The sequence below is a fragment of the Odocoileus virginianus genome, chromosome 3, assembly GCF_023699985.2.
Source record: "Odocoileus virginianus isolate 20LAN1187 ecotype Illinois chromosome 3, Ovbor_1.2, whole genome shotgun sequence".
In the NCBI taxonomy this organism is placed as follows: domain Eukaryota; kingdom Metazoa; phylum Chordata; class Mammalia; order Artiodactyla; family Cervidae; genus Odocoileus; species Odocoileus virginianus.
In genome coordinates, this window is record NC_069676.1 from 38,465,940 (window position 1) to 38,490,411 (window position 24,472).

The 24,472-nt window shown below is 36.0% G+C and overlaps 1 protein-coding gene and 1 pseudogene across 1 annotated transcript; both read left to right on the forward strand.

Moving 5' to 3' along the window:
* The first annotated feature begins 2,167 nt into the window (after nucleotides 1-2,167).
* On the forward strand, nucleotides 2,168-4,429 carry LOC110148818 (olfactory receptor 2L2-like). Its single transcript, XM_020911027.2, has one exon. It carries the CDS (start codon nucleotides 2,543-2,545, stop codon nucleotides 3,479-3,481), a length of 939 nt encoding a protein of 312 aa, XP_020766686.2. The 5' UTR covers nucleotides 2,168-2,542; the 3' UTR covers nucleotides 3,482-4,429.
* A 9,907-nt stretch (nucleotides 4,430-14,336) lies between these two features.
* LOC110148819 (olfactory receptor 2T8-like) lies at nucleotides 14,337-15,619 on the forward strand (annotated as a pseudogene).
* Nucleotides 15,620-24,472: the final 8,853 nt, after the last annotated feature.

Genomic DNA, 24,472 nt, shown 5'->3' on the forward strand with positions numbered 1-24,472 from the left:
TTATTATGTCTTATGCTTATCCATTCTCTTTTAACTTCTAATATGTTGAAAAATAAAACCTATCTGTTTTTTTTTATCATTATGGTAGTTTGTTAGTTAGGTTTGAACAAGGAGAAATTATAAGTACATGTGCTTTAGATTTAAACTATAACCTATACTTGGAAAAAGTTTTTTTTTTTATTTTTTTCCATTTATTTTTATTAGTTGGAGGCTAATTGCTTTACATCATTGCAGTGGTTTTTGTCATACGTTGAAATGAGTTAGCCATGGATTTACATGTATTCCCCATCCTGGTCCCCCCTCCCACCTCCCTCTCCACCCCATCCCTCTGGGTTTTCCCAGTGCACCAGGCCCGAGCACTTGTCTCATGCATCCAACCTGGGCTGGTGATCTGTTTTACCCTAGATATACATGTTTCGATGCTGTTCTCTTGAATACAAAAAAAGTCAAAATTAATGAGTAGATAAAGTGCCATAAAGCAAAGTTTATCATGTGAGTATTAGAGAAGCAGAGAGATATAAAGCATATGCTATTTGTCAGAGCTTGGGCAGCTTTATCAAATCTGTAATACAAGGGGGCTGTGTACAGATATTCAGGCAAAGGGAAGATTTTAACTATAACATTCAGAAACTCATTGAGGAGGCAGAAAGAATGACTTTGTGTAAATGGTGCTTGAATAAGGATTAATCCTAGATTTCACAATAGATGAACCGAACAGTGTTACTTGACTTCAAGGAAGCTTGATTTGTTATATTCATAAAAAGATGCCTCAAGAAAGAAATAACAGGGCCTTAACATGAGACAATAGGTTATTGAAGTTTTAGAGGTAAGGCTTAGGGCTAAATAAGAAACAAAAATTAGTTCCTAATAGTCATGAACTTCTATTCATAATATAATTTTAGCATCAGTTCTGTTCAGTTCAGTCGCTCAGTCCTGTTCGACTCTTTGCGACCCCATGAATCGCAGCATGGCCAGGCCTCCCTGTCCATCACCAACTCCTAGAGTTTACTCAAACTTATGTCCATTGAGTCTCACTCATGTCCATCAAGTCGGTGATGCCATCCAGCCAACTCATCCTCTGTCATCCCCTTCTCCTCCTACCCCCAATCCCTCCCAGCATCAGGGTCTATTCCAATGAGTCAACTCTTCGCATGAGGTGACCAAAGTATTGGAGTTTCAGCTTCAACATCAGTCCTTCCAATGAACACCCAGGACTGATCTCCTTTAGGATGGACTGGTTGGATCTCCTTGCAGTCCAAGGGACTCTCAAGAGTCTTCTCCAACACCACAGTTAAAAAGCATTAATTTTTTGGCACTCAGCTTTCTTCATCGTCCAGCTCTCACATCCATACATGACCACTGGAAAAACCATAGCCTTGACTAGACGGACCTTTGTTGGCAAAGTAATGTCTTTGCTTTTTATTTTTTATTTTATTTTTTTTTTTTGCATTTTATCATATTTTTTATTGAAGTGAAATTCACATGCCATAAAATAACACTAAAAAATGCACAACTGAGTACTTTTTGGTACAAAGTGCTGTGTAACCATCAGCACAATACTATTTCAAAATATTTTTATTACCTCAAAAGAAATAAAATTTGAAAAAAGCATGCTAAATAAAAAAGACAGACACTAAAGCCTAAAAGTTGCATGGTTTCAAATACATCAAATCTCCAAAAGAGGGAATCCATTGAACCAAAAAAAAAAAAAAAAAAACCCTTGGTAAGAAGAGAAGTGACAAATTAATAAGCAGTTATTGATTAATGCTACAGATGTCTTTGCTTTTTAATATGCTATCTAGGTTGGTCATAACTTTCCTTCCAAGGAGTAAGTGGCTTTTAATTTCATGGCTGCAATCACCATCTGCAGTGATTTTGGAGCCCAAAAAGATAAAGTCTGACACTGCTTCCACTGTTTCCCCATCTATTTCCCATGGAGTGATGGGACCTGATGCCATGATCTTAGTTTTCTGAATGTTGAGCTGTAAGCCAACGTTTTCATTCTCCTCGTTCACTTTCATCAAGAGGCTTTTTAGTTCCTCTTCACTTTCTTCCATAAGGGTGGTGTCATCTGCATATCTGAAGTTATTGATATTTCTCCTGACAATCTTGATTCCAGCTTGTGCTTCTTCCAGCCCAGCGTTTCTCATGATGTACTCTGCATATAAGTCAAATATATGTGCTATTATATAAATTTCTTATGAATACACATTGAATACAACATCTGATTTTGATACTACCTAAGTTTGTACAGTATAATATGCCTATCCTAATGGTGTCAATAAATACCTTTTTTTAACTTGAAAGATTTCCTTGAAAATACTTTGTCCAAAAGTATTTGCATCTTCAAACATAAATCTCTAGCTTATAAAAAAACGTGTGTCTTTCCAAAATAGATATTTCCAGTTTTTTTATTACAGAGGTATAAAACTTTAAACAATATTCAGCCTGACTAAAATAGTACTATAAACATATCTTATTGTTTTAAACTTGAATTATACACTCTTGTGTCTGCCTTTAGGAAAAATTACATGAATGATTCATGGAAAATTACAATCAAACATCAACTGATTTCGTGTTACTGGGATTGTTTCCTTCATCAAGAACTGGTCTGTTCCTTTTCATTCTCATTGCTTTCATTTTCTTAATGGCTCTAGTTGGTAACCTTTCCATGATTCTTCTCATCTTTCTGGACATTCGTCTTCACACGCCCATGTATATTTTACTTAGCCAGCTCTCCCTCATGGACCTGAACTATATCTCTACCACTGTTCCCAAAATGGCCTATGATTTTCTGTTTGCAAACAAGTCTATCTCCATCATTGGGTGTGGGATTCAGAGCTTCTTCTTCTTGACTATGGCAGGTGCAGAAGGATTGCTCTTGGCCTCTATGGCTTATGATCGTTATGTGGCCATTTGCTTTCCTCTTCACTATCCCATCAGAATCAGCAAAAGAGTGTGTATGTTGATGATAACAGGATCTTGGATAATGGGCTCTATCAACTCCTGTGCCCACACCACATATATTCTCTCTATCCCTTATTGCCAATCCAGGTCCATCAATCATTTCTTCTGTGATGTCACAGTCATGTTGACAATAGCCTGTACTGATACAACGGTCTACGAATACACAGTGTTTCTGAGCACCACACTTTTCCTTTTGTTGCCCTTTATTGGTATTGCATTTTCCTATGGCCGTGTTCTCCTTGCTGTCTATCGCATGAATTCAGCAGAAGGGAAGAAGAAGGCCTGTTCAACCTGCAGCACCCACCTCACTGTGGTTTCTTTCTACTATGCTCCTTTTGCTTACACGTATCTACGCCCAAGATTTCTGCGTACTCCAACAGAGGACAAGGTTCTGGCTCTCTTTTACACCATCCTCACACCAATGCTCAATCCTATTATATACAGCTTGAGAAACAAGGAGGTGATGGGGGCCCTGAGAAGAGTAACTCAGAGAATTTCCCCTGTGAAAATGTAGGTAATATTTTTGCATGAATACCAGGAATTGGATACAAATCAATTTATAATTGTATAGTCATTAAAATATTATTTTTATTAAGTGAAAAGAGTAAAACTAATCAAGGCTCCACGTATTGACTGTGTGGATCACAGCAAACTGTAGAAAATCTTCAAGAGACGGGAATACCAGGCCACCTTACCTGCCTCCTGAGAAATATTTGCAGGTCAAGAAGAAACAGTTAGAACTGGACATGGAACAACAGATTGGTTCCAAATCAGGAAAGGAGTATGTCAAGGCTGTATATTATCACCCTGCTTATTTAACTTCTATGCAGAGTACATCATGAGAAATGCCAGACTGGATGGAACACAAGGTGAAATCAGGATTGCCAGGAGAAATATCACTAATCTCAGATACGCAGATAACACCGCCCTTATGGAAGAAAGCTAAGAAGAACTAAAGAGCCTCTTGCTGAAAGTGAGAAAGGAGAGTGAAAAAATTGACTTAAAACTCAGCATTCAGAAAACTAAGATCATGGCATCCAGTTCCATCACTCCATGGCAAATAGATGGGGAAACAATGCAAACAGTGACCGACTTTATTTTTCTGGGTTCCAAAGTCACTGCAGATGGTAACTGCAGCCATAAAATTAAAAGACACTTGCTCCTTGGAAGAATAGCTATTACCAACCTAGACAGTATATTAAAAAGCAGAGACATTACTTTTCCAACAAAGCTCTGTCTAGTCAAAGCTATGGTTTTTTCCAGTAGTCATGCATGTATGTGAGAGTTGGACTGTAAAGGAAGCTGAGCACTGAAGAATTGATGCCTTTGAATTGTGGTGCTGGAGAGCACTCTTGAGAGTCCCTTGGACTGCAAGGACATACAACCAGTCTATCCTAGAGGAAATCGGCCCCAATATTCATTGGAAGTATTGATGCTGAAGGTGAAACTCCAATACTTTGACCACCTGATGAGAAGAACTGACTCATTGGAAAAGACTCTGATGCTGGGAAATATTGAAGGAGGGAGGAGAAGGGGACGACAGAGGATAAGATGGTTGGATGGCATCACCGACTCAATGGACATGAGTTTGAGTAAGCTCCTGGAGTTGGTGATGGACAGGGAAGCCTGGTGTGCTGCAGTTCATGAGGCTGCAAAAAGTCAGACAGGACTGAGCAACTGAACTGTACTGAGAGGAGAATAAAATAACTCATATCCTGAAAAATCTTATTCCTATTTCTTCTTTTTTTTAAATCAATTTCAAATGCATTTATATTTTGTTGATAAGCTGTCAACTAGAGAGATTCTCTGTCATTTAGTAGCGGACATGTAAATTAACTGAATAACAGAGTCACCATAATAGTTCTACTGTTTTCAATACACTTTTAATAGGTCTGAAACATATTTTCTGAATGCCCAGATACAACTAAAAGACAGAATACTTTTTTTCTTCTCATAGTATAACCATAATTACTAGTAACATCTTTTCTTAATTTTACTATAGGGAAACTTTCTGTGAGAGATTTAGCTGAGACTTCCTCAGGGATTCTGAAGTCCTTATATCACTCTGAATGGAAAATGAGAAGCTTAAGTTAATTTTAAGGTGGTGCATCCTCCATATCAGGTATATCTGGAAATCAACATAGGCCTTAAAAATGCCACAAGAAATCAAGTAAATTGCTAAGATAATTATACAAGTGGGTCAACATTTAGTCTCATTAGTGGAAATTAGAACTGTAGGGGAAATTCATGCAAACAGATACCGCTCTCAAACCATACTGTTTACCTGCTAAGTTGCCACTACAACTCTTGTATTAGATAACTTCTCTCAAATGAGATTTTCTTCTCTACTCGCTACATCCCATAGCTTTACTGGGAAAATTAACTTTGTAAACCAATTTTATTCATTCATAAGATGACAATCACTTTTTTAAACAGGACTCAGTGCTATATCAACAAAAATTCATCAGTTCAAGTAAATTTCCTACATAAATTGTTATCCATTAGTGATCAATGAAGAAATGCTCTTAACTTCTCACATGTGGCAAAGAAGGAAATGTTCGTATTCTACATAATATGAAGGGCAAAGCCCAAAATGAACATATGAGGACTTTTGCTCAAAAAATCAGAAAAAAAAATGTTTGATTATTGCTGCTCAAATATAGTTTTGTTCTTCAAAATTAATTCATTAGGTGTGAAATGAAATTACACTTTCCAAAAACATTGTGTGTCAAAACTATATACATATAGCATCAATCCTTTCAACTTTGTTTTCACCAAATTTAAAGTTTTAGAAATTGTAAAGTGTTTTCAGCATCCAGTGATAAATGTTTTCAATTAATTTTTGATGGTTTTTAATATTTAAATTTTAAAAGATTCTTTCTGCTTATGTTACTGGAGCTATTAGGAGTCCTCATAGTTCAGGAGAATATTGGGCTGAATTTTTGATAAATTGTATTAACTACAAATTCTAGTATGCACATATCTGATGATTCACAAGGAGAAGAAATGCTTTCTAAAAGTATTTATCTTATGAATCAACTTCAAAACATCAATCAATGCAAATCTATTTTATACAAGTGTAAATTTAACCTTAAGTATAAATTTAGTCAATGGCATTTTAACGATTCATCTTCAATTTCTCATAATTAGTTGACTTTGTATACCAATGATGTTTCAATTATCTGCTCATTCATTTTATCACTACATATTCAAGTATAAAGAAAATTAATTTTAAAAAAGTTTTAATAATTGTTTTCTGAAAGTTTACATGAAACTGGTATTCTTTTTCATCCCTGATCTTTCAAATTAATTTTAAATCTTTAAATAAACTTTAAATATTATTTATAAGCCTGTGGATATCTGTGTTACAATATTTCAACAGTTTTTAAAACCATATATTTTATACTTTGATAATAATTCCATGATATGCTCTTTTGTAATGATCATTTGTACACTTTTATAAGTATTTATTGGAAAAGTTTATTCCCTAAGCCTATCATTTCCTGTTCTGACACTTGAGTGAGATTATTAATAATTTAGTATATGACACAGGGATTAACACTGAATGGAAAGATAAATCAGTTCCCCATTTCCCTAAGAGCCATTTCTCCTGCCAAGCAAACCTCCTCTCTCCCAGGCCGTGACCTATTCACCATTCTAGGCAGTAGCCTATTCACCATTGTTGTATCTGTATTTGCTGCTGTCATCACTACCACCAATCTGGGTTCAAGCTCCACCCAGCCACTCCCCTGGGGTCCTGTAGTGCCTTGAACACTAATGCATGTGTGGACATGGGGAGGCCAGGCATGTTGCCTCATGTCCATGTTGTTTGCCCCTCTGTGTACAAGTCCTGCTGCTGGACTGAAACTGCATACTAATGCCACCCAGTACAGATCCTCTGCTCATGTGTGTACTCAGTGATAAAATTAAGAATTTCAAGATGGCAGCAGAGTAATAATTAAGCAAGGTTATTATCTAAATATGAGAGCCTATGTAAGTATACATGCTCTATGCTTTGAGAAATGTAGATTGAACAAATACAAAGGGGACAGCATCATGTAAAAGCAACAAAATGATGGGAGTGTCAGTTTTTATCATTGAAAATATCCTAAGGAAATGTGGAAGCAAGCAAGCATGTGCATTCCATATTCCTTACCATTTCAGGTAGTGAGTAATAGGAATCAGGAGACATCAATCTATTTTTCGTCCTGACACAATATATTTTGTTCTGCCCTTAAAAGAAACTGGAAAGAATTTTATTTACTTTTTAAGTAACTGCCTAGAAAATGAGGATTTAGCATTATATCAAATTAATTTCCTATGTTGTCCTTAGTAGGTCTTTGTGTAATTAAAAAAACAACAACAACTCAGTCTTCTTTGTTGAAAGAGATATGTTTTCTTAAAAACAGATATTTAACAGTGTATTTGCCTACAAAATCTTTAATTTTCACTATGGTTAAAATGAGAGGTAAGTTTTTTTTTCACAGTGACATATAATTCTACTTGACCAAGTGTTTTAAAACCTTTTAACAATTCTTGACCAATTTTTCAAACTCAAACACCAAGCAAAGTTCTGTTGAATGTAAATTAACTTTGGTATTTTTCATTAATCTCATGTAAAATTGAAAAGAAAAAAGAAAAAAAAATCTCTCACCTTAGAAAAATAGAAAAGTTAGACTAATTAGGCTGATATGTTAAATTGCATGGAAAGAATTGCCAAATAAGAAGTAATACTAAGACTTGTTTGCATTGTTTATGTTTAATTTGTATATATACATATGCATATAATAGTATATAATGTATACCCATATATATGGACATATTCAAGAAGTTATATGATATGATATTTTAGACATCTGATATGTTCTGGCACAATGTTATCAGTCATATTTAAAAGTTTATGTTGCAATCACAAAATTATATGTTGCCAACAAAGGTCTGTCTAGTCAAAGCTATGGTCTTTCCAGTACTCATGTATGGATGTGAGAGTTGGACTATAAAGAAAATTGAGTGCCGAAGAATTGACCCTTTTGAATTGTGATGTTGGAGAAGACTCTTGAGAGTCCCTTGGACTACAAGGAGATCCAACCAGTCCATCCTAAAGGAAATCAGTCCTGAATAGTCATTGGAAGGACTGATGCTGAAGCTGAAACTCCAATAGTTTGGCCATCTGATGTGAAGAACTGACTCATTTGAAAAGACCCTGATGATGGGAAAGACTGAAGGCGGGAGGAGAAGGGGATGACAGAGAATGAGGTGGTTAGATGGCATAACTGACTTAATGGACATGAGTTTGAGTAATCTCCAGGAGTTGGTGATGGACAGGGAAGCTTGGCGTGCTGCAGTCCATGGAGATGCAAAGAGTCAGACTTGACTGAGCAACTGAATTGAACTGAACTGAGTCCCAGGAACCTCTGGCTTCATAAATTATGAAACCAGGCACAAACAACTCAAGGTGTTAAAATAGACAGTATGCTCAAGCATTTACTTCTCATGGTATTAAAAGAAGTAACAGAGAAATGGAAAAAAACCACATAGTATCTATAAAGATCTTGGTGTGGAATTGATGTTCAAACACATGGCATTAGGGAAAACAAAATATAGCTTGGCCAAGCCAGTATATACACACACACACACACACACGTGTATGTGTGTGTGTGTGTGTGTGTATGTGCATATAACTAATACATATGCATATACGACAGTGAAGTTCACTCTTCACATGGAAATCAGCAGAATGCAGGGAATATTTATAAAGCAATAATAAATCACACACAGACTTCAAACATGTATCTAAATACTGTTGGCTGAGAAAATCAATTTGTCAAAATAAGATTTTTTTTTTCTACAAATATCAAGTCAGAGAAGGCAATATGGATTTTGAAAAATGAAGAATATTTCAGGGGAATGTTCCAGTGTCAATAAAAGTTAGAAAACTACAAAAATTATTTATTAATTTTATTCATCCATATTAGAGTTAAAAATTAAATGGCTGCCCGGTAAAAACTGAGAATGTCTGAGAACATATTTCTATGTTTCTCTCACTGTATTTCTCCTTTTTGGAGGGTTTATTGCTATATTCAGGACTTTGATTCAGCAAATATGTTAGATATTCAGATGATATGTATTTCACAGGTCATCAGATATGAGAACATTTCTGGATCCGTGAGTAACTGCTCATCACCCTTGACTGAATGAGATTTTTACTTGTCTCCTTTGAAAAGTGAGTGAACTTGTTTTGTGAAAAAAGTTAATGGAACAAGACATATGTTAACAAGAAAAGAGAAACGATTGGTTAGTGATGTTCCTTAGTAATTGTGTTTCCTACTTCTGGGATACAGGTCATATTGCACTTTGTCTATGTCCCGTGAATTGTCAAGTGTGTCCCTTTAATCCTAGGAGAGGAGAGGGAAACAGAAGAGTAGAATTTATTTCCCTTACTTCCTATTTGCTCAGGTTTAAGTTCTTGACTCTGTATATATATATATATATATATATATATATATATATATATATATATATTCAAGGATTATATGATATTTTAGACATCTGATATGTTCTAGCACAATGTTATGAGTCATAATTCAAATTATATGCTGCAATCACAAAGTTATATGTTGCATATCACAAAATTATATGTTGCCAACAAAGGCCTGTCTAGTCAAAGCTACGGTTTTTCCAGTAGTCATGCTTTGACAAATCTGTGACCCATGAAACAATATTCAAAACAGAAAGTATACATTTTATTGAAAATGATTGTTATTCTCTTGCCGAATGTCTCACTTGAAACCTGATATACTACCTGTCTAGGTTGTACTACTTTTGCTTAGCTAGAAGTCTGAGGTTTTGCAAAGGAAATAATATGAAACTGAGAGTGAAAATCATTCAGTCATGTCCAACTCTTTGTGACCCTATGGACTGTAGCCTGCCAGGTTTCTCTGTTCATGGAATTCTCCAGGCAAGAATACTGGAGTGGGTTGCCATGCCCTCCTCCAGGCTCCTTCCAACCCAGGGATTGAACCCAGGTCTGAGTCACCAGGGAAGCCCAAGAATACTGGAGTGGATAGCCTATTCCTTCTGCAAGGCATCTTCCCAACCCAGGAATCGAACCGTGATCTCCTGCATTGCAGGTGGATTCTTCATCAGCTGAGCTACCAGTGAAGCACAAGGAAATAATATGGCTTGACTTTAAAGGCAAGGTTTCATTCAGGAGGTCAGTTATGCTCTAAACCAGAGTAAGATTGGACACTTTGATAAGATTCAACATTCAAAGGTAGAATTATCATGAAAATCTAGGTTGTGCTCCCTTCCTAAAGCAAACAAAGTAACACTTATTACTGCTCACCTGGATTAAGCAATTTACAATATCTTATACTTTTTTTTTTAAACAGGGGCAGCTTTTCCCACTATTTCATGAGAAAGATATATATATATGTGTGTGTGTGTGTGTGTGTGTGTATATATATATATATATGTATATATATATATACACTTTCATTTGTGGAAAGTGATCCTTGTATTTACTTAGACAACACAATAAAAATGAAGCCAAAACATAATTTTCCTGCACTCTGAAAATGTAAAGTAAACCAATAATAAAATTATAAAAATTATCCCAGATAGAGTCAAATTGCATATTGCTTGACACAAAAATGTAATCTGCTATAACTATTCTTGCTATTGTAATGCATTTTATTACATAGACATAAGCATGCAGATACAAAATTATGTATAGTTATGTTATATAGATGCAAACTAAATGAAACTTAATACACAGTTATTTTATCAAATTAAGTTCAAAAAGAAAAGAAAAAGGTAGCTGAACTCTGTCATACACTTTATCAATTTAATTACTGATTTTGACCAAATCTTGTCTTTCAATAACACAGTCTTCAAATTTTCCTTTTTAATCTTAACAGGTAATGCTAGAATCAGATTAGTCTATTCAATGTATTTTCAAATAGACATCTCTTTCCAGGTTAATTTGCATTTTAGCTTTCTATGTGTAAATAATTTTCTTATTTTAATGAATTATAATATTATGAAAGCATGTAAGAAAATAAATTGAAGTACTGGGGACTTTTAAAATCCTTGAAAATTAAACATCTTTGTTATCCAAAGAGTCATGCTTATGCAGCTCTGACACATTAATAGGATAGTAGATTTAGAATTGGGTTTCCAGATGGCCCTAGTGGTAAAGACCCTGCTTACCAATGCAGGAGACGTGAGAGACAAGGGTTCGATCCTGGGTTGGGAAGGTCCCCTAGACAAGGGAATGACAACCCACTCCAGTATTCTTGCCTGAAGAGTCCCATGGACAGAGGAGCCTGGCGGGCTACAGTCCATGGGGTCACAGAGTTGAACACGACTGATGGGACTTAGCACACAAATATAGAATAAGATGGCAATAGGCCATCAATTTAATGGCCTATTAATTCCACACCATTAATAGGTTGCTGCAGACACTGTGATGAGCATGTTTGATGTTGCAAGACTAGAAAAACTTTCCTCCAGTCAAAGAGGAACATTAGGAGGCTGCCACTCAGAGGATACAGGTGCAGACTATTGGAGTTTATCATTTTTATCTTGTGTAAGTGATACTAATCTTTAAAAATTTCTTACTTTTGCTTATTAAATTTGAACTCAAGAAAGTCCACAGTTATATAATTTTCTTTATACAGTTTTACAAATAAAATCCATTTGATTATGTTCCCTACAGTCTGAAGAACTAAAACTTATGTTAACTGGCATAGTCATTAAGTTAAAGCACTTGTAATAATTTCACCAAATAAATGATTTTGTTGTTATCATTTTATTTTTTATAGAATAGATTGATTAATTCAGTTTTCTGGGGGGGGGATTTATAATTGCAATGTTGAGTGAAGACAGCAAGGATTAGAAAAATATAGAAATAAAAATTATGGACAGTTTTAAAGATTCTATGATAGCTCTATGAGAAAATAAAAGAGACTCTTGGTGCCTTCTGGTAGCATTGTGAAGAGATGTGTTTGTGATTTAAAGTAAAAATCACAACTTGACTGCACTATAAATAAAGACTATCTAGTCAGAATGAAATACAGAAAATCTTTAACATTCTGAAACTATAGTGTCAAAGAAAAAATATTTATTTTTACAGTATTACATATTCTTATGCATGAGTTTGAGTAAACTCCACGAGTTGGTGATGGACAGGGAGGCCTAGCATGCTGCAATTCATGGGGTCGCAAAGAGTCAGACACGACTGAGCGACTGAAATGAACTGAACTGATGCTAGTTAGAGGTAAGTTTTATTGTCTACATAATGCCATTGTAAATATTTTATTTGCAAGATGAATTATTCCTCATTTAAATATTTCACCATACTTTGTATCCATAGCCAGTTTCAGAGAATATCCCTCAAAATTCTCTTTTCATAGGTTTACAAACATTTTAAATAGTGGCAAATAGAGTCACTTAAGTAATATGAAAAGATAGACATTTCAATAAAACAAATAATAAAATGCTATCACATATTAGGGAATATAATTCCCTACCACTCATGTAATTGCACATTTAGTTCCATGCTGACTAATCATTTATATTTGTGATGACTGCTTGCTTGTGTATACTTATCTCACTCAAAAATAAAATGTATAGTCATATCATTTATGTCCATTGAAAAGTTAAGAGTTAGTGATATCATAATAGATAAAATACTTAATGCAAGTGGAAACATCATAATAAGAAAATGTATGGTAAAAGCAAAAATTTTGGTTAGAAATTAATATTTTATGCTTATACATGTATCTATACAAAATTAAAAATAATTACTCTGGATTAACAAAAAATCCTATTAAATTGATAATTAAATGCAAACCTGGAATGGAAGCAACACAAATGTTCATAAATGGAATGAATTAATAAATAGAATGTAGTATGCACAAATAAAGAAATATGGCTCAATCATTAAAATGGAAGGAAATTTTGACTCATGTTACAGCTTGGATAAACTTCAATGGCATTATAATAAGTGAAATAAACTAAACAAAAACAGCCTAAAAGTAAATGTGGTATGATTTATTTTATCTAACGTTTCTAGAGTAGTCACTTTCATTGACATAGAAAGTAAAACAGTGATTTCCAAGTGCTGAGGAGAAGGGTATTGGAGTATTATTGTTTAATTGGTGATAGTTTCAGTTGAAGATGAAGAAGAGTGTGGAGATTAATATTCATGATGCAGATACAGCAATATGAAAATATTTAATTCCACTGTATTTACAGTACACTTAAATTAAAGAAACTTACCAAACATCCTATAGTTACTGAATGACCTATTGATTTTTAAATAGAGTTAAACTTCTATCAACCTTCAACAACAAAAGTAATGAAAATAATGGCAAACAAGAAATACTCAAGTCAAAGAAATAAGTTAGGAGGGTTTGAGGTGTTTCAGAAGAATGAGATTGAGGGCTATAGTTGGAAATGCATATAGTTATTAGTGGTTCAGACTGATTATTAGAGATTGATAGTGTTTGGATCATGAAGTTTTTGAAAATATGAAATGCATTTGACAAGGGGGATTTCCATGAACATGTTCCTTTAAAACAACCAGCTAAAACCATCCAGTAGAATGCTGGTAATGCAATGATGATGATCAGGCAATGGAATTAAGAATTGAGTGAGCCTTTTGCAGTGCCTTTCTCATTCTTGACTGACAGACTAGTATGGGATGGATGTAAAAAGTGTGGGTAAAGAGAACGACCATGGAAGAAGTGGACTCCTTCTGTCAGGTAACTTCATTGAATCACAGCATATCATCAAAACTGAATTAACCTCCTTACTTCTGCAATTATGGTGGTATTTATTTAACTAGCTAGAACAGCTTTGGCTCCAGGAGATGAAAATGCTTTTGAGGATTTAGATCCTAACGAAATTGAAGGAGAAATTAATTTATCTCTGTGTTTGAGTGAAGAAGTTTTTTTTTTTTTTCTTTATCCAATAAAAGTTGTGTTTCTGTGAATTTCTAGGGAAAAATTCTCCCTATACAAAACGTCCTTTCCAGTTATGGAAGTTTACACTTAGCATTATGGGTTTACATTGGGAGGGAGGACACTACTAAGAAGGCCATTACTGTTTTCAATTTATAGGTTGTCAAAGTTAAAGTAAATGCACTAACAATTCCAAATTAAGTTGTTTCCCTCTACAGACTGAGTTCTTTTACTTGCTATGCACAAAAGTATAAGGCATCTTATTTTGAAAATAAAAATAACTCCCAAGATTAATTTATGTCAAGAAAAATTATTGCATTTTAGTGTGCTTCGATAAAGTTTGGCATGTCATGTATACATAACCCTCATGTATTTCTCCATTTGCAGTATCACTCTGTAATCATGAAAAACTGGAATATCACTGCAGAGTTCCTTCTCCTAGGTCTCTTAAACCACACTGGAGCCACCAATTTCTCTTTGTGTTGGTTCTGATAATTGCTTTCACCTTCCTAGTGCACAATGTCCTCATGCTTTTCCTGATTCTCCTGGACCTCTGACTCCAAAAGCCCATGTACTTCCTACTGAGCCAACTCTCCCTCATGGACCTGATGCTGATTTTCACTGTTGTGTCCAAAATGCCTGTTGACTATTTGACTGGCAGGAAGTTTATCTCCCCCACTGGCTGTGGGTTCCAGGTCTTCTTCCTCGCTTTTGGAGGAGGTGAGTGCTTCCTCTTGGCAGCTATGTCCTATGACCGCTATGTTGCTGTCTGTCATCCACTGAGATACCCAGTCCTCATGAGTTGGAAATTATGCCTCAGTATGATTTTGGGGTCTTGGTTACTTGGCACAGCTGATGGGCTCATGCAGGCTGCTGCTACCCTGAACTTCTCATTTTGCAGTGCCCGAGAGATTGATCATTTCTTTTGTGAGGCTCCCACTCTTGTGCATTTAGTTGTGCTGACACTTCTGTCTTTGAGTATGTCATGTACATCTGCTGTGTATTAATGCTCCTGATCCCCGTTTCCCTCATCTTGATTTCCTGTAGTCTCATCCTTGCTGCCATCCTCCAGATGTGCTCTAATGAAGCTCACAAGAAGGCTTTTGCCACTTGTTCCTCACATATCTCTGTGGTAGGACTCTTTTTTGGAGCTGCCATTTTTACCTACATGAGACCTAAATCCTACAGGTCAGCTAACCATGATATGTTTGTGTCAGCATTTTACACTATCTCCACCCCTGTGCTAAACTGCCTCGTCTATAGTCTGAGGAACAGTGAAATCAAAGGAGCTCTGAGAAAGTATATGAGTCAGTGGATTCCCTTAAGTCATGAATAACATTAGATTTATTTGCCCCAAAGTTCAAGATTATACAGAGTGTGTTTGTAAAATTTACTTGAGAGAGAGTATATACTCATTGGGCTTTCCTTATGGTTTAGCTGGTAAAGGATCTGCCTGCAATGAGGGAGACCTGGGTCTGATACCTGGGTTGGGAAGATCCCCTGGAGTAGGGAAAGCTTACCCACTCCAGTATTCTGACCTGGAAAATTCCATGGACTGCATACTCATTATATCTCTATGTGTTATTTCTATTTTACTTTAGAATTCATATGGACCTCATACTTTGGGATCATTTGCTAAGCTATCATCAACAAATCAGACTATTTATTGTTAAAAATCTGTTAATCACAAATTCTTATTAAAAAGTTTCAACACTCCACCTCACAATAAATATTTGTTCAAAGAATGAAAAAAGTAGTCAACAAAGTTGAAATTTGTTACTTTTTTAAAAATTGATGTATAACATAAACAGTAGAATATTCACAGACATAGGTTTCCCTTCAACCAGTTTCCATAGTGCATGCACTTGTAACATACATCCAGTATCAAGAGACAAAACTTTTGGGCTTCCCTGGTGGTTCAGATGGTAAAGAATCCACTTGCAATGCAGGATATCTGGGTTTGTACCTACAGTACCAAGAGATAAAATTTTTACCAAACCAAAAATGTCCCTCATGTCCTTTTTCAGTGAAATCACTCAGCCCAGAGAAAAATACTACTCTGATTTGTATCTCTATCTGTTATTTTAACATGTACTTGAATTTTCTATCAATGAAACTCTAAAGTATGTATTTTCTTGTCTTTTATATCTTTATTTCAATTTAAAAGTTTTTTAAAGATTCCTACACAAATTTACACTATCGGTAGTTTGTTTCTTTCATTGCTAAATAATACTTTGTTATGGATATGAATGACCATTTATTTATTCATTATTTTGTTGGTAAAGATCTGGGCTATTTTCAGCCTGGAGCTGTTATGGCTAAAGCTACTATTTATCTTTTTTTGTCTTTTTTTCATCTGTGATCACATGTTTTTACTTTTTTGGTAGAAGTACAAATAAATTTTTAGTAATCTGTTTTCAGTGTGGATGTTGGGTTTTAAATTCCTGCTAGCAGAGCACATGAATAGCAGTTGCTCCAAGTTGTCGATGTTGCCGTTTCTTTTTCTCTATCTTATTTAATGTACACATTTGGTTTAATAAGTATTTTCCTAATGTGTTATGATGCTGCAGACTTTTGAATTAGATTACTTTCAATTTGTATATCTTTATTTTTGAAAGATTCATCTAGTCTTTGAAAAAAGAAAAAAAATGTGCTTCTAAATCAAACACAAATTGGTGGTTTACTGATAGATAACACACGATGTTTATATTTGGAATTTTTCAATAAATTACTTGTTACATGTTATACAAGTATACACTTTCTGACATCACTATTTCCACTTAATTCATGAAGATTTTCTATTTTCATTGAGTTGAGTATGTATATAATGAATCTATTCCACCTCTATCGGACTTGAAGCTGTAAGTTTTTTTCTTTTAATTATGCATTGTAAGAAAACATTTCAATTACATTCATTGAAATATGTCATTGGAAATCTGAAATTTTTTCTAATTATTATGTGCTCTTCACTCAAGGAAGGCAGATAAAAGATAGATTACAAACTTTAAAGTTTGGCTGTTGCAGGCATTGTGGAGAAAAAAAAATTAATTAGTCAAACTACAAAAGAAATGGAAAAATTTATTCAAGTCAGTTTGAGGATTATAACCTTGGAGACAGTCCCTCAGAGAGCTCTGAGAACTGTTCCTATGAGGTCAGGGAGAGGCCAGTATATATGTGATTTTGATGAAAGGATACAAGCCATCAAGCACACATTTTGGAGATGGTTATTGCTACCTGAAAGGAATACCTTAGATAACGGTTTTAGTGCTTTTTAAAATATGGGATGATGCAAGAAACAGCTCATAAAATTTTCTCCTGGAAAAAATCCATCTGAGGGCCAGCTCTAAAAGTTTTCCATGAGCACAAAGTTTCATTTTCTAATGTTCCCCTAGAACTCCTTTGAGAGTATAATGTATGTTAGCAACTGAAGTGTTTAATGACTAGCTTCTTGTGTAACTGGATGGTGAGAATCTTTATTTTATAATCCCCTTCCTTTATGTTTCAATATTGACCAGGTTTGGGGAGGCATTTTATGACTGGTTTGTTTCACAGTACTAGGAATGCTCATTTCCAGATCAGTCAAGGATTTTATTGAGAGGACACTCAACCTGCTAATAGTGGACTAAGTCCTTTTAATAATAGCCAAAAAGTAGGATCCCATTACCCAGGAAATGATTAACTCTTGTTGCTTCTTTTCATATCTAAATTTGCACTATTGCAACCATTGATCTTATAAAACTATACATGTGTCAGTTGTTTCAAGATGCCTAGTCATCATTATTTTTATCAGTTACCATTTGGTAATGCAAGAAATAATAATCTTCCAAAACAACAAAATACAAACAATACAGCTAGTAATGTTAATAAAGTAGTAAGCATTTAAACTAGCATCTTTCATTAGCTCCAGCTCATATCCCTCCAGGCGATCTGTTCCAATCTGTTCTGTACCAACCACTATCTTTAAGGGAAATAATATATTGGCATTGTATATAAAGTTTACCAAATATTTCTACCCATACCAGGTAAATGGTGTCTCATCATGATCCTTTACAAGATTAGGAAGGGAACATTAATTGATAAGGAGTTTTGTGGTTGGTATCACAAGAAACAAAAGATCCTTATGTTTGATTAGGTTTTTCTGATCTCAAAATTTTCTCCTGGAAAAAATCCATCTGAGGGTCAGCTCTAACCGTTTTCCATGAGCACGAAGTTCCATATCCTTATCTTCACCTAGAACTCCTTTGAGAGTATAATGTATGTTAGTAACTGCAGTGTGATTTGAGGAGGTCTAATTAATACATAAAGCAGGAGGTCTGATTAATATATAATGCAGACATACAATACACACTGTAGGGATGGAAGGAGATCCAATGGGCAGAGAAAATGTTTATGTTCAAATTTTTTGACTTGCCTTAAAGTAGCAATCTTATTTTATTAGTATATTCCTTATTTTCTCCTGTTAAACACATACCTAAATTATTTTTAGCTAAGAAATTTGGTAAAATTAGAGGCCATCGGCTTTTCAAAGAAAATAATTATATATATATATTTGTTTATACATCAATGTATTTACAAATATGTGCACATAACTTGGGCTTTCCAGGTGGTGCTAGAATCCCTGGGGAGGAGGGCATGGCAACTCACTCCAATATTCCTGTCTGGAGAATCTCCGTGGACAGAGAATCCTGGCAGGTTACAGTCTTTAGGGTCACAAAGAGTCAGACATAATTGAAGGAATGTAGCATGAACACAGACATAATGCTTCAAAGATAAAGTAATTAAATATTAATATAAAGTTAAAGGTAAGACAATAATTTTAAATAACTTGTTTAGAATCTAATTTAGAATTCTAAATGTTTTGCTTTGACATTTTTGCTTGATCTGAATCCTAAATTTCACAACTTTTCTTTTGTTGAATAGTATCTTTGGTCAAATTGTTTCCTTTATCACACTTGAATTAAACAGAAGTATGATCTAAAGAAGACAATATTAAGCAGAATGGGACAGAACCAGTGTTAAGGTTCCTGGAATATTTTGGAAATTACACCTAGAAATTTAGAAGAAATACAAACTGCTGTGTTTAACTTAAAACTGTATCAGTTCAGTTCAGTTCAGTCACTCAGTCGTGTCCGACTCTTTGCGACTCCATGAATCACAGCATGCCAGGCCTCCCTGTCCATCACCAACTCCCGGAGTTTACTCAAATTCATGCCCATCGAGTCAGTAATGCCATCCAGCCATCTCATCCTCTGTTGTCCCCTTCTCCTCCTGCCCCCAATCCCTCCCAGCATCAGGGTCTTTTCCAATGAGTCAACTCTTCTCATGAGGTGGCCAAAGTACTGGAGTTTCAGCTTCAGCATCAGTCTTTCCAATGAACATCCAGGACTGATCTCCTTCAGGATGGACTGGTTGGATCTCCTTGCAGTCCAAGGGACTCTCAAGTGTCTTCTCCAACACCACAGTTCAAAAACATCAATTCTTCGGTGCTCAGCTTTCTTTATAGTCCAACTCTTACATCCATACATGACCACTGGAAAAACCATAGCCTTGACCAGATGGACCTTTGTTGGCAAGTAATGTCTCTGCTTTTTAATATGCTATCTAGGTTGGTCATAACTTTCCTTCCAAGGAGTAAGCGTCTTTTAATTTCATGGCTGCAGTCACCATCTGCAGTGATTTTGGAGCCCAAAAAAATGAAGTCTGACCATGTTTCAAAATCTTTTCAACCATTTTATTGTATTTTAAACTGTGTTTGTTCTCCTAAGTATGGCCATACTTTGATCAAAGGATAATTTCATTAAATATTTTACTTCCATAGTCCACTTAAGGTACATTAAGTAGATTAGTTACACCTTCACTGCAAAAGTTAACAATTTAATATCAGAATGTCATACTAAGTGAAGGAAGTCAGACAAAGAAGGAGAAATATCATATGACATCCCTTATATGTGGAATCTGATGGCAGAACGTGAAGAAGAACTAAAGAGCCTCTTGATGAAAGTGAAAGAGGAGAGTGAAAAAGTTGTCTTAAACCTCAACATTAAGAAAACTAAGATCATGGCATCCAGTCCCATCATTTCATGGCAAATAGATGGGGAAACAGTGGAAACAAAGGCATATTTTATTTTTCTGGGCTCCAAAACCACTGCAGATGGTGATTGCAGCCATGAAATTAAAAGATGCTTACTCCGTGGAAGCAAAGTTATGACTAACCTAGACAGTATATTAAAAAGTAGAGACACTACTTTGCCAACAAAGGTCCATCTAGTCAAGGCTATGGCTTTTCCAATGGTCATGTATGGATGTGAGAGTTGGACTGTAAAGAAAGCTGAGCACCGAAGAATTGATGCTTTTGAACTATGGTGTTGGAGAAGACTCTTGAGAGTTACTTGAACTGCAAGGAGATCCAACCAGTCCATTCTAAAGAAGTTCAATCCTGGGTGTTCATTGGAAGGACTGATGTTGAAGCTGAAACTCCAATACTTTGGCCACCTGATGCAAAGAGCTGACTCATTGGAAAAGACCCTGATGCTGGGAAAGATTGAAGGTGGGAGGAGAAGGGACAACAGATGATGAGATGGTTGGATGGCATCACTGACTCGATGGACATGGGTTTGGGTAGACTCTGGGAGTTGGTGATGGACAGGGAGGCCTGGCTTGCTGCGGTTCATGGGGTCGCTAAGAGTTGGACATGACTGAGCGACTGAACTGAGCTGAACTGAAAGAGAAATTATACAAATAAACTTAATTATAAACTAGAAAGAGATTCACAGGCTTAAAAAATGAACTTATGGTTGTTAGGGGAAGGATGGGGGGCAGGGTCAGGGAGTTTGGGATGGACATGTAAACACTGCTGTGTTTAAAATTGATAGCCAGTACAGACCTACTGTATAGCACATGGGACTCTGCTCAATGTTATATGGGAGTTCGATGGCAAGGGGATCTAGAGAAGAATGGATACATATATATGTATGGCTGAGGCCACTCTCTGTTCACTTGAAACTATCACAATATTTTTAGTGGATTATGTGTGTGCTTAGTCACTCAGTCATATTTGACTCATAGCAATCCCATGGACTGTAGTCTCCTCTGTCTATGGAATTATCCAGGCAAGAATACTGGAAAGGGTTGCCATTTCCTACTCCAGTGGATCTTCATGACACAGAAGTTGAATCTGCATCTCTTGTGTCTCCCGGATCAGTCAGTTCAGTTCAGCTCAGTCGCTCAGTCATGTCTGACTCATTGCGACCCCATGGACTGCAGCATGCCAGGCTTCCCTATCCATCAGCAACTCCTGGAGATTACTCAAACTCAGGTCCATCTAGTCGGTGATGCCATCCAGCCATCTCATCCTTTGTCATCCCCTTCTCCTCCTGTCTTCAATCTTTCCCAGCATCAGGGTCTTTTCCAATGAGTTAGTTCTTTGCATCAGGTGGCCAAAGCACTAGAGTTTCAGCTGCAGCATTTATCGCTCCAATGAATATTCAGGACTGATCTCTTTTAGGATAGACTGGTTTGATCTTGCAGTCCAAGGGACTCTCAAGAGTCTTCAACACCACAGTTCAAAAACACCAATTCTTCGGTGCTCAGCTTTCTTTACAGTCCAATTCTAACATCCATACATGACTACTGGAAAACCCATAGCTTTGACTAGATGGACCTTTATTGGCAAAGTAATGTCTCTCCTTTTTAATATGCTATGTAGGTTGGTCATAGCTTTTCTTCCAAGGAGCAAGCATTATTTAATCTCATGGCTGTAATCACCATCTGCAGTGATTTTGGAGCCCCAAAACATAGTCTCTCACTATTTCCATTGTTTCCTCATCTATTTGCCATGAAGTGATGGGAGTGGATGACATGATTTTAGTTTTCTGAATGTTGAGCTTTAAGCCAACATTTTACTCTCCTCTTTCACTTTCATCAAGAAGCTTTTTAGTTTTTCTTCAGTTTCTGATAGGGTGGTGGCATCTGCATATCTGAGGTTATTGATATTTCTCCCAGAAATCTTGATTCTAGCTTGTGCTTCATCCAGCCTGTATACTCTGCATATAAGTTAAATAAGTAGGGTGACATCATATAGCCTTGATGTAGTTCTTTCCTGATTTGGAACAAGTCAGTTGTTCCATGTCCATTGCTAACTGTTGCTTTTTGACCTGCATACAGATTTCTCAAGAGGCAGGCCAGGAGGTCTGGTATTCCAATCTCTCTAAGAATTTTTCAGTTTGCTCTGATCTATGCAGTCAAAGGCTTTTGTGTAGTCAATAAATCAGAAGTAGATTTTTTTTGGAACTCTCTTGCTTTTTCAATGATCCAACAGATGTCGGCAATTTGATCTCTGCTTCCTCTGCTTTTTCTAAATCCAATTTGAACATCTAGAAGTTCACGGTTCACATACTGTTGAAGCCTTTCTTGGAGAATTTTGAGCCTTACTTTGCTAGTGTGTGAGATGAGTTCAGTTGTGTGGTAGTTTGAACATCCTTTGGCATTGCCTTTCTTTAGGATTGGAATGAACACTGACCTTTTCCTGTCCTGTGGTCACTGCTGAGTTTTCCAAATTTGCTGGCATATTGAGTGCAGCACTTTTGCAGCATCATCTTTTAGGCTTTGAAATAGCTCAACTGGAATTCCATCACCTCCACTGGCTTTGTTCGTGGTGATGCTTCCTAAGGTCCACTTGAATTTGCATTTCAGGATGTCTGACTTAGGTGAGTTATCACATCATCATGGTTATTTGGGTCATGAAGATCTTTTTTGTATAGTTCTGTGTATTCTTGCCACCTCCTCTTGATATCTTCTGCTTCTGTTAGATTCATATCATATCTGTCCTTATTATGCCTGTCTTTGCTTGAAATGTTCCCTTGGTATTTCTAATTTTCTTGAAAAGACCACTAGTCTTTCTCATTCTATTGATTTTCTCTATTTCTTTGCACTGATCTCTGAGGAAGGCTTTCTTATGTTTCCTTGCTATTCTTTGAAACTCTGCTTTCAAATGGGTATATCTCCTTTACTCCTTTGCCTTTAGCTTCTCTTCTTTTCTCAGTTATTTGTAAGGCCTCCTCAGACAACCTTTTTGCCTTTTTGCATTTCTTTCCCTTGGGGATGGTCTTGATCCCTGCCTCCTGGACAATGTCATGAACCTCTGCCCATAGTTCTTCAGGTAGTCTGTCTATCAGATTTAATCTCTTGAATTTATTTGTCACTTTCACTATATAGTATAAGGGATTTGACTTAGGTGATACCTGAATGGTCTGGTGGTTTTCCCTATGTTCCTCAATTTAAGTCGGAATTTGGTAATAAGGAGTTCATGATCTAAGCCACAGTCAGTTCCCAGTCCTGTATAGAGCTTCTCCATCTTTGGCTGCAGAGAATATAATCTATCTGATTTTGGTATTTACCATCTGGAGATGTCCATGTGTAGAGTCTTCTCATGTGTTGTTAGAAGTGGGTGTTTTCTATGACCAGTGTGTTCTCTTGGCAAAACTCGGTTAGCCTTTGACTGGCTTCCTTTTGTACTCCAAAGCCAAATTTGCCTGTTACTCCAGGTGTCTCTTGACCTACTTTTGCATTCCATCCCCTATAATGAAAAGGAAGTCTTTTTTTGATGTTAATTCTAGAAGGTCTTGTAGATCATAGAACCTTTCAGCTTTAGCTTCTTTGGCATTACTGTTCAGGGCATCAACATGAATTGAATGGTTTCCTTGGAAAGAAACAGAGATCATTCTGTCATTTTTGAGATTGCATCCAATCAATAGGCAGTAGGCAGATGCTTTACCACTGAATCACCTACTCCAATTGAAAATAAAATTTATATGAAAATAACAATAATAATAATAAACATACAATGCACTTAATTCATATAACTTTGTGTCTGCATTTTGCTTAACATTTCACTTTGATTCTTATTTTAATTATTATAATTATGAGGAAGGTTCAACATTAGTTCTTTTTTTAAAAAAATGGAGAAATATGGGGGGAAAAATTTTTTTAGGTTCTTATTACTTATATCTTTTATTTATTTTTTTTCATTTGTTTTTATTAGCTGGAGGCTAATTACTTTACAATATTGTAGTGGTTTTTATCATACATTGACATGAATCAGCCATGGAGTTACATGTATTCCCCATCCCGATCCCCGCTCCCACCTCCCTCTCCACCCGATTCCTCTGGGTCTTCCCAGTGCACCTGGTCTGAGCACTTGTCTCATGCATCCAACTTGGGTTGGTGATCTATTTCACCATAGGTAATATACATGTTTCAATGCTGTTCCCTTGAAACATCCCACCCTCACCTTCTCCCAGAGTCCAAAAGTCTGTTCTGTACATCTGTGTCTCTTTTTCTGTTTTGCATATAGGGTTATCATTACCATCTTTCTAAATTCCATATATATGTGTTAGTATGCTGTAATGTAATGGGCCAAAGAACTAAACAGACATTTCTCCAAAGAAGACATACAGATGGCTAACAAACTCATGAAAAGATGCTCAACATCACTCATTATCAGAGAAATGCAAATCAAAACCACAATGAGGTACCATTAC

Bases quoted from the DNA above. Each gene is read 5' to 3' on its own strand.
- LOC110148818 (XM_020911027.2), top strand. From the start codon at position 2,543: ATGGAAAATTACAATCAAACATCAACTGATTTCGTGTTACTGGGATTG.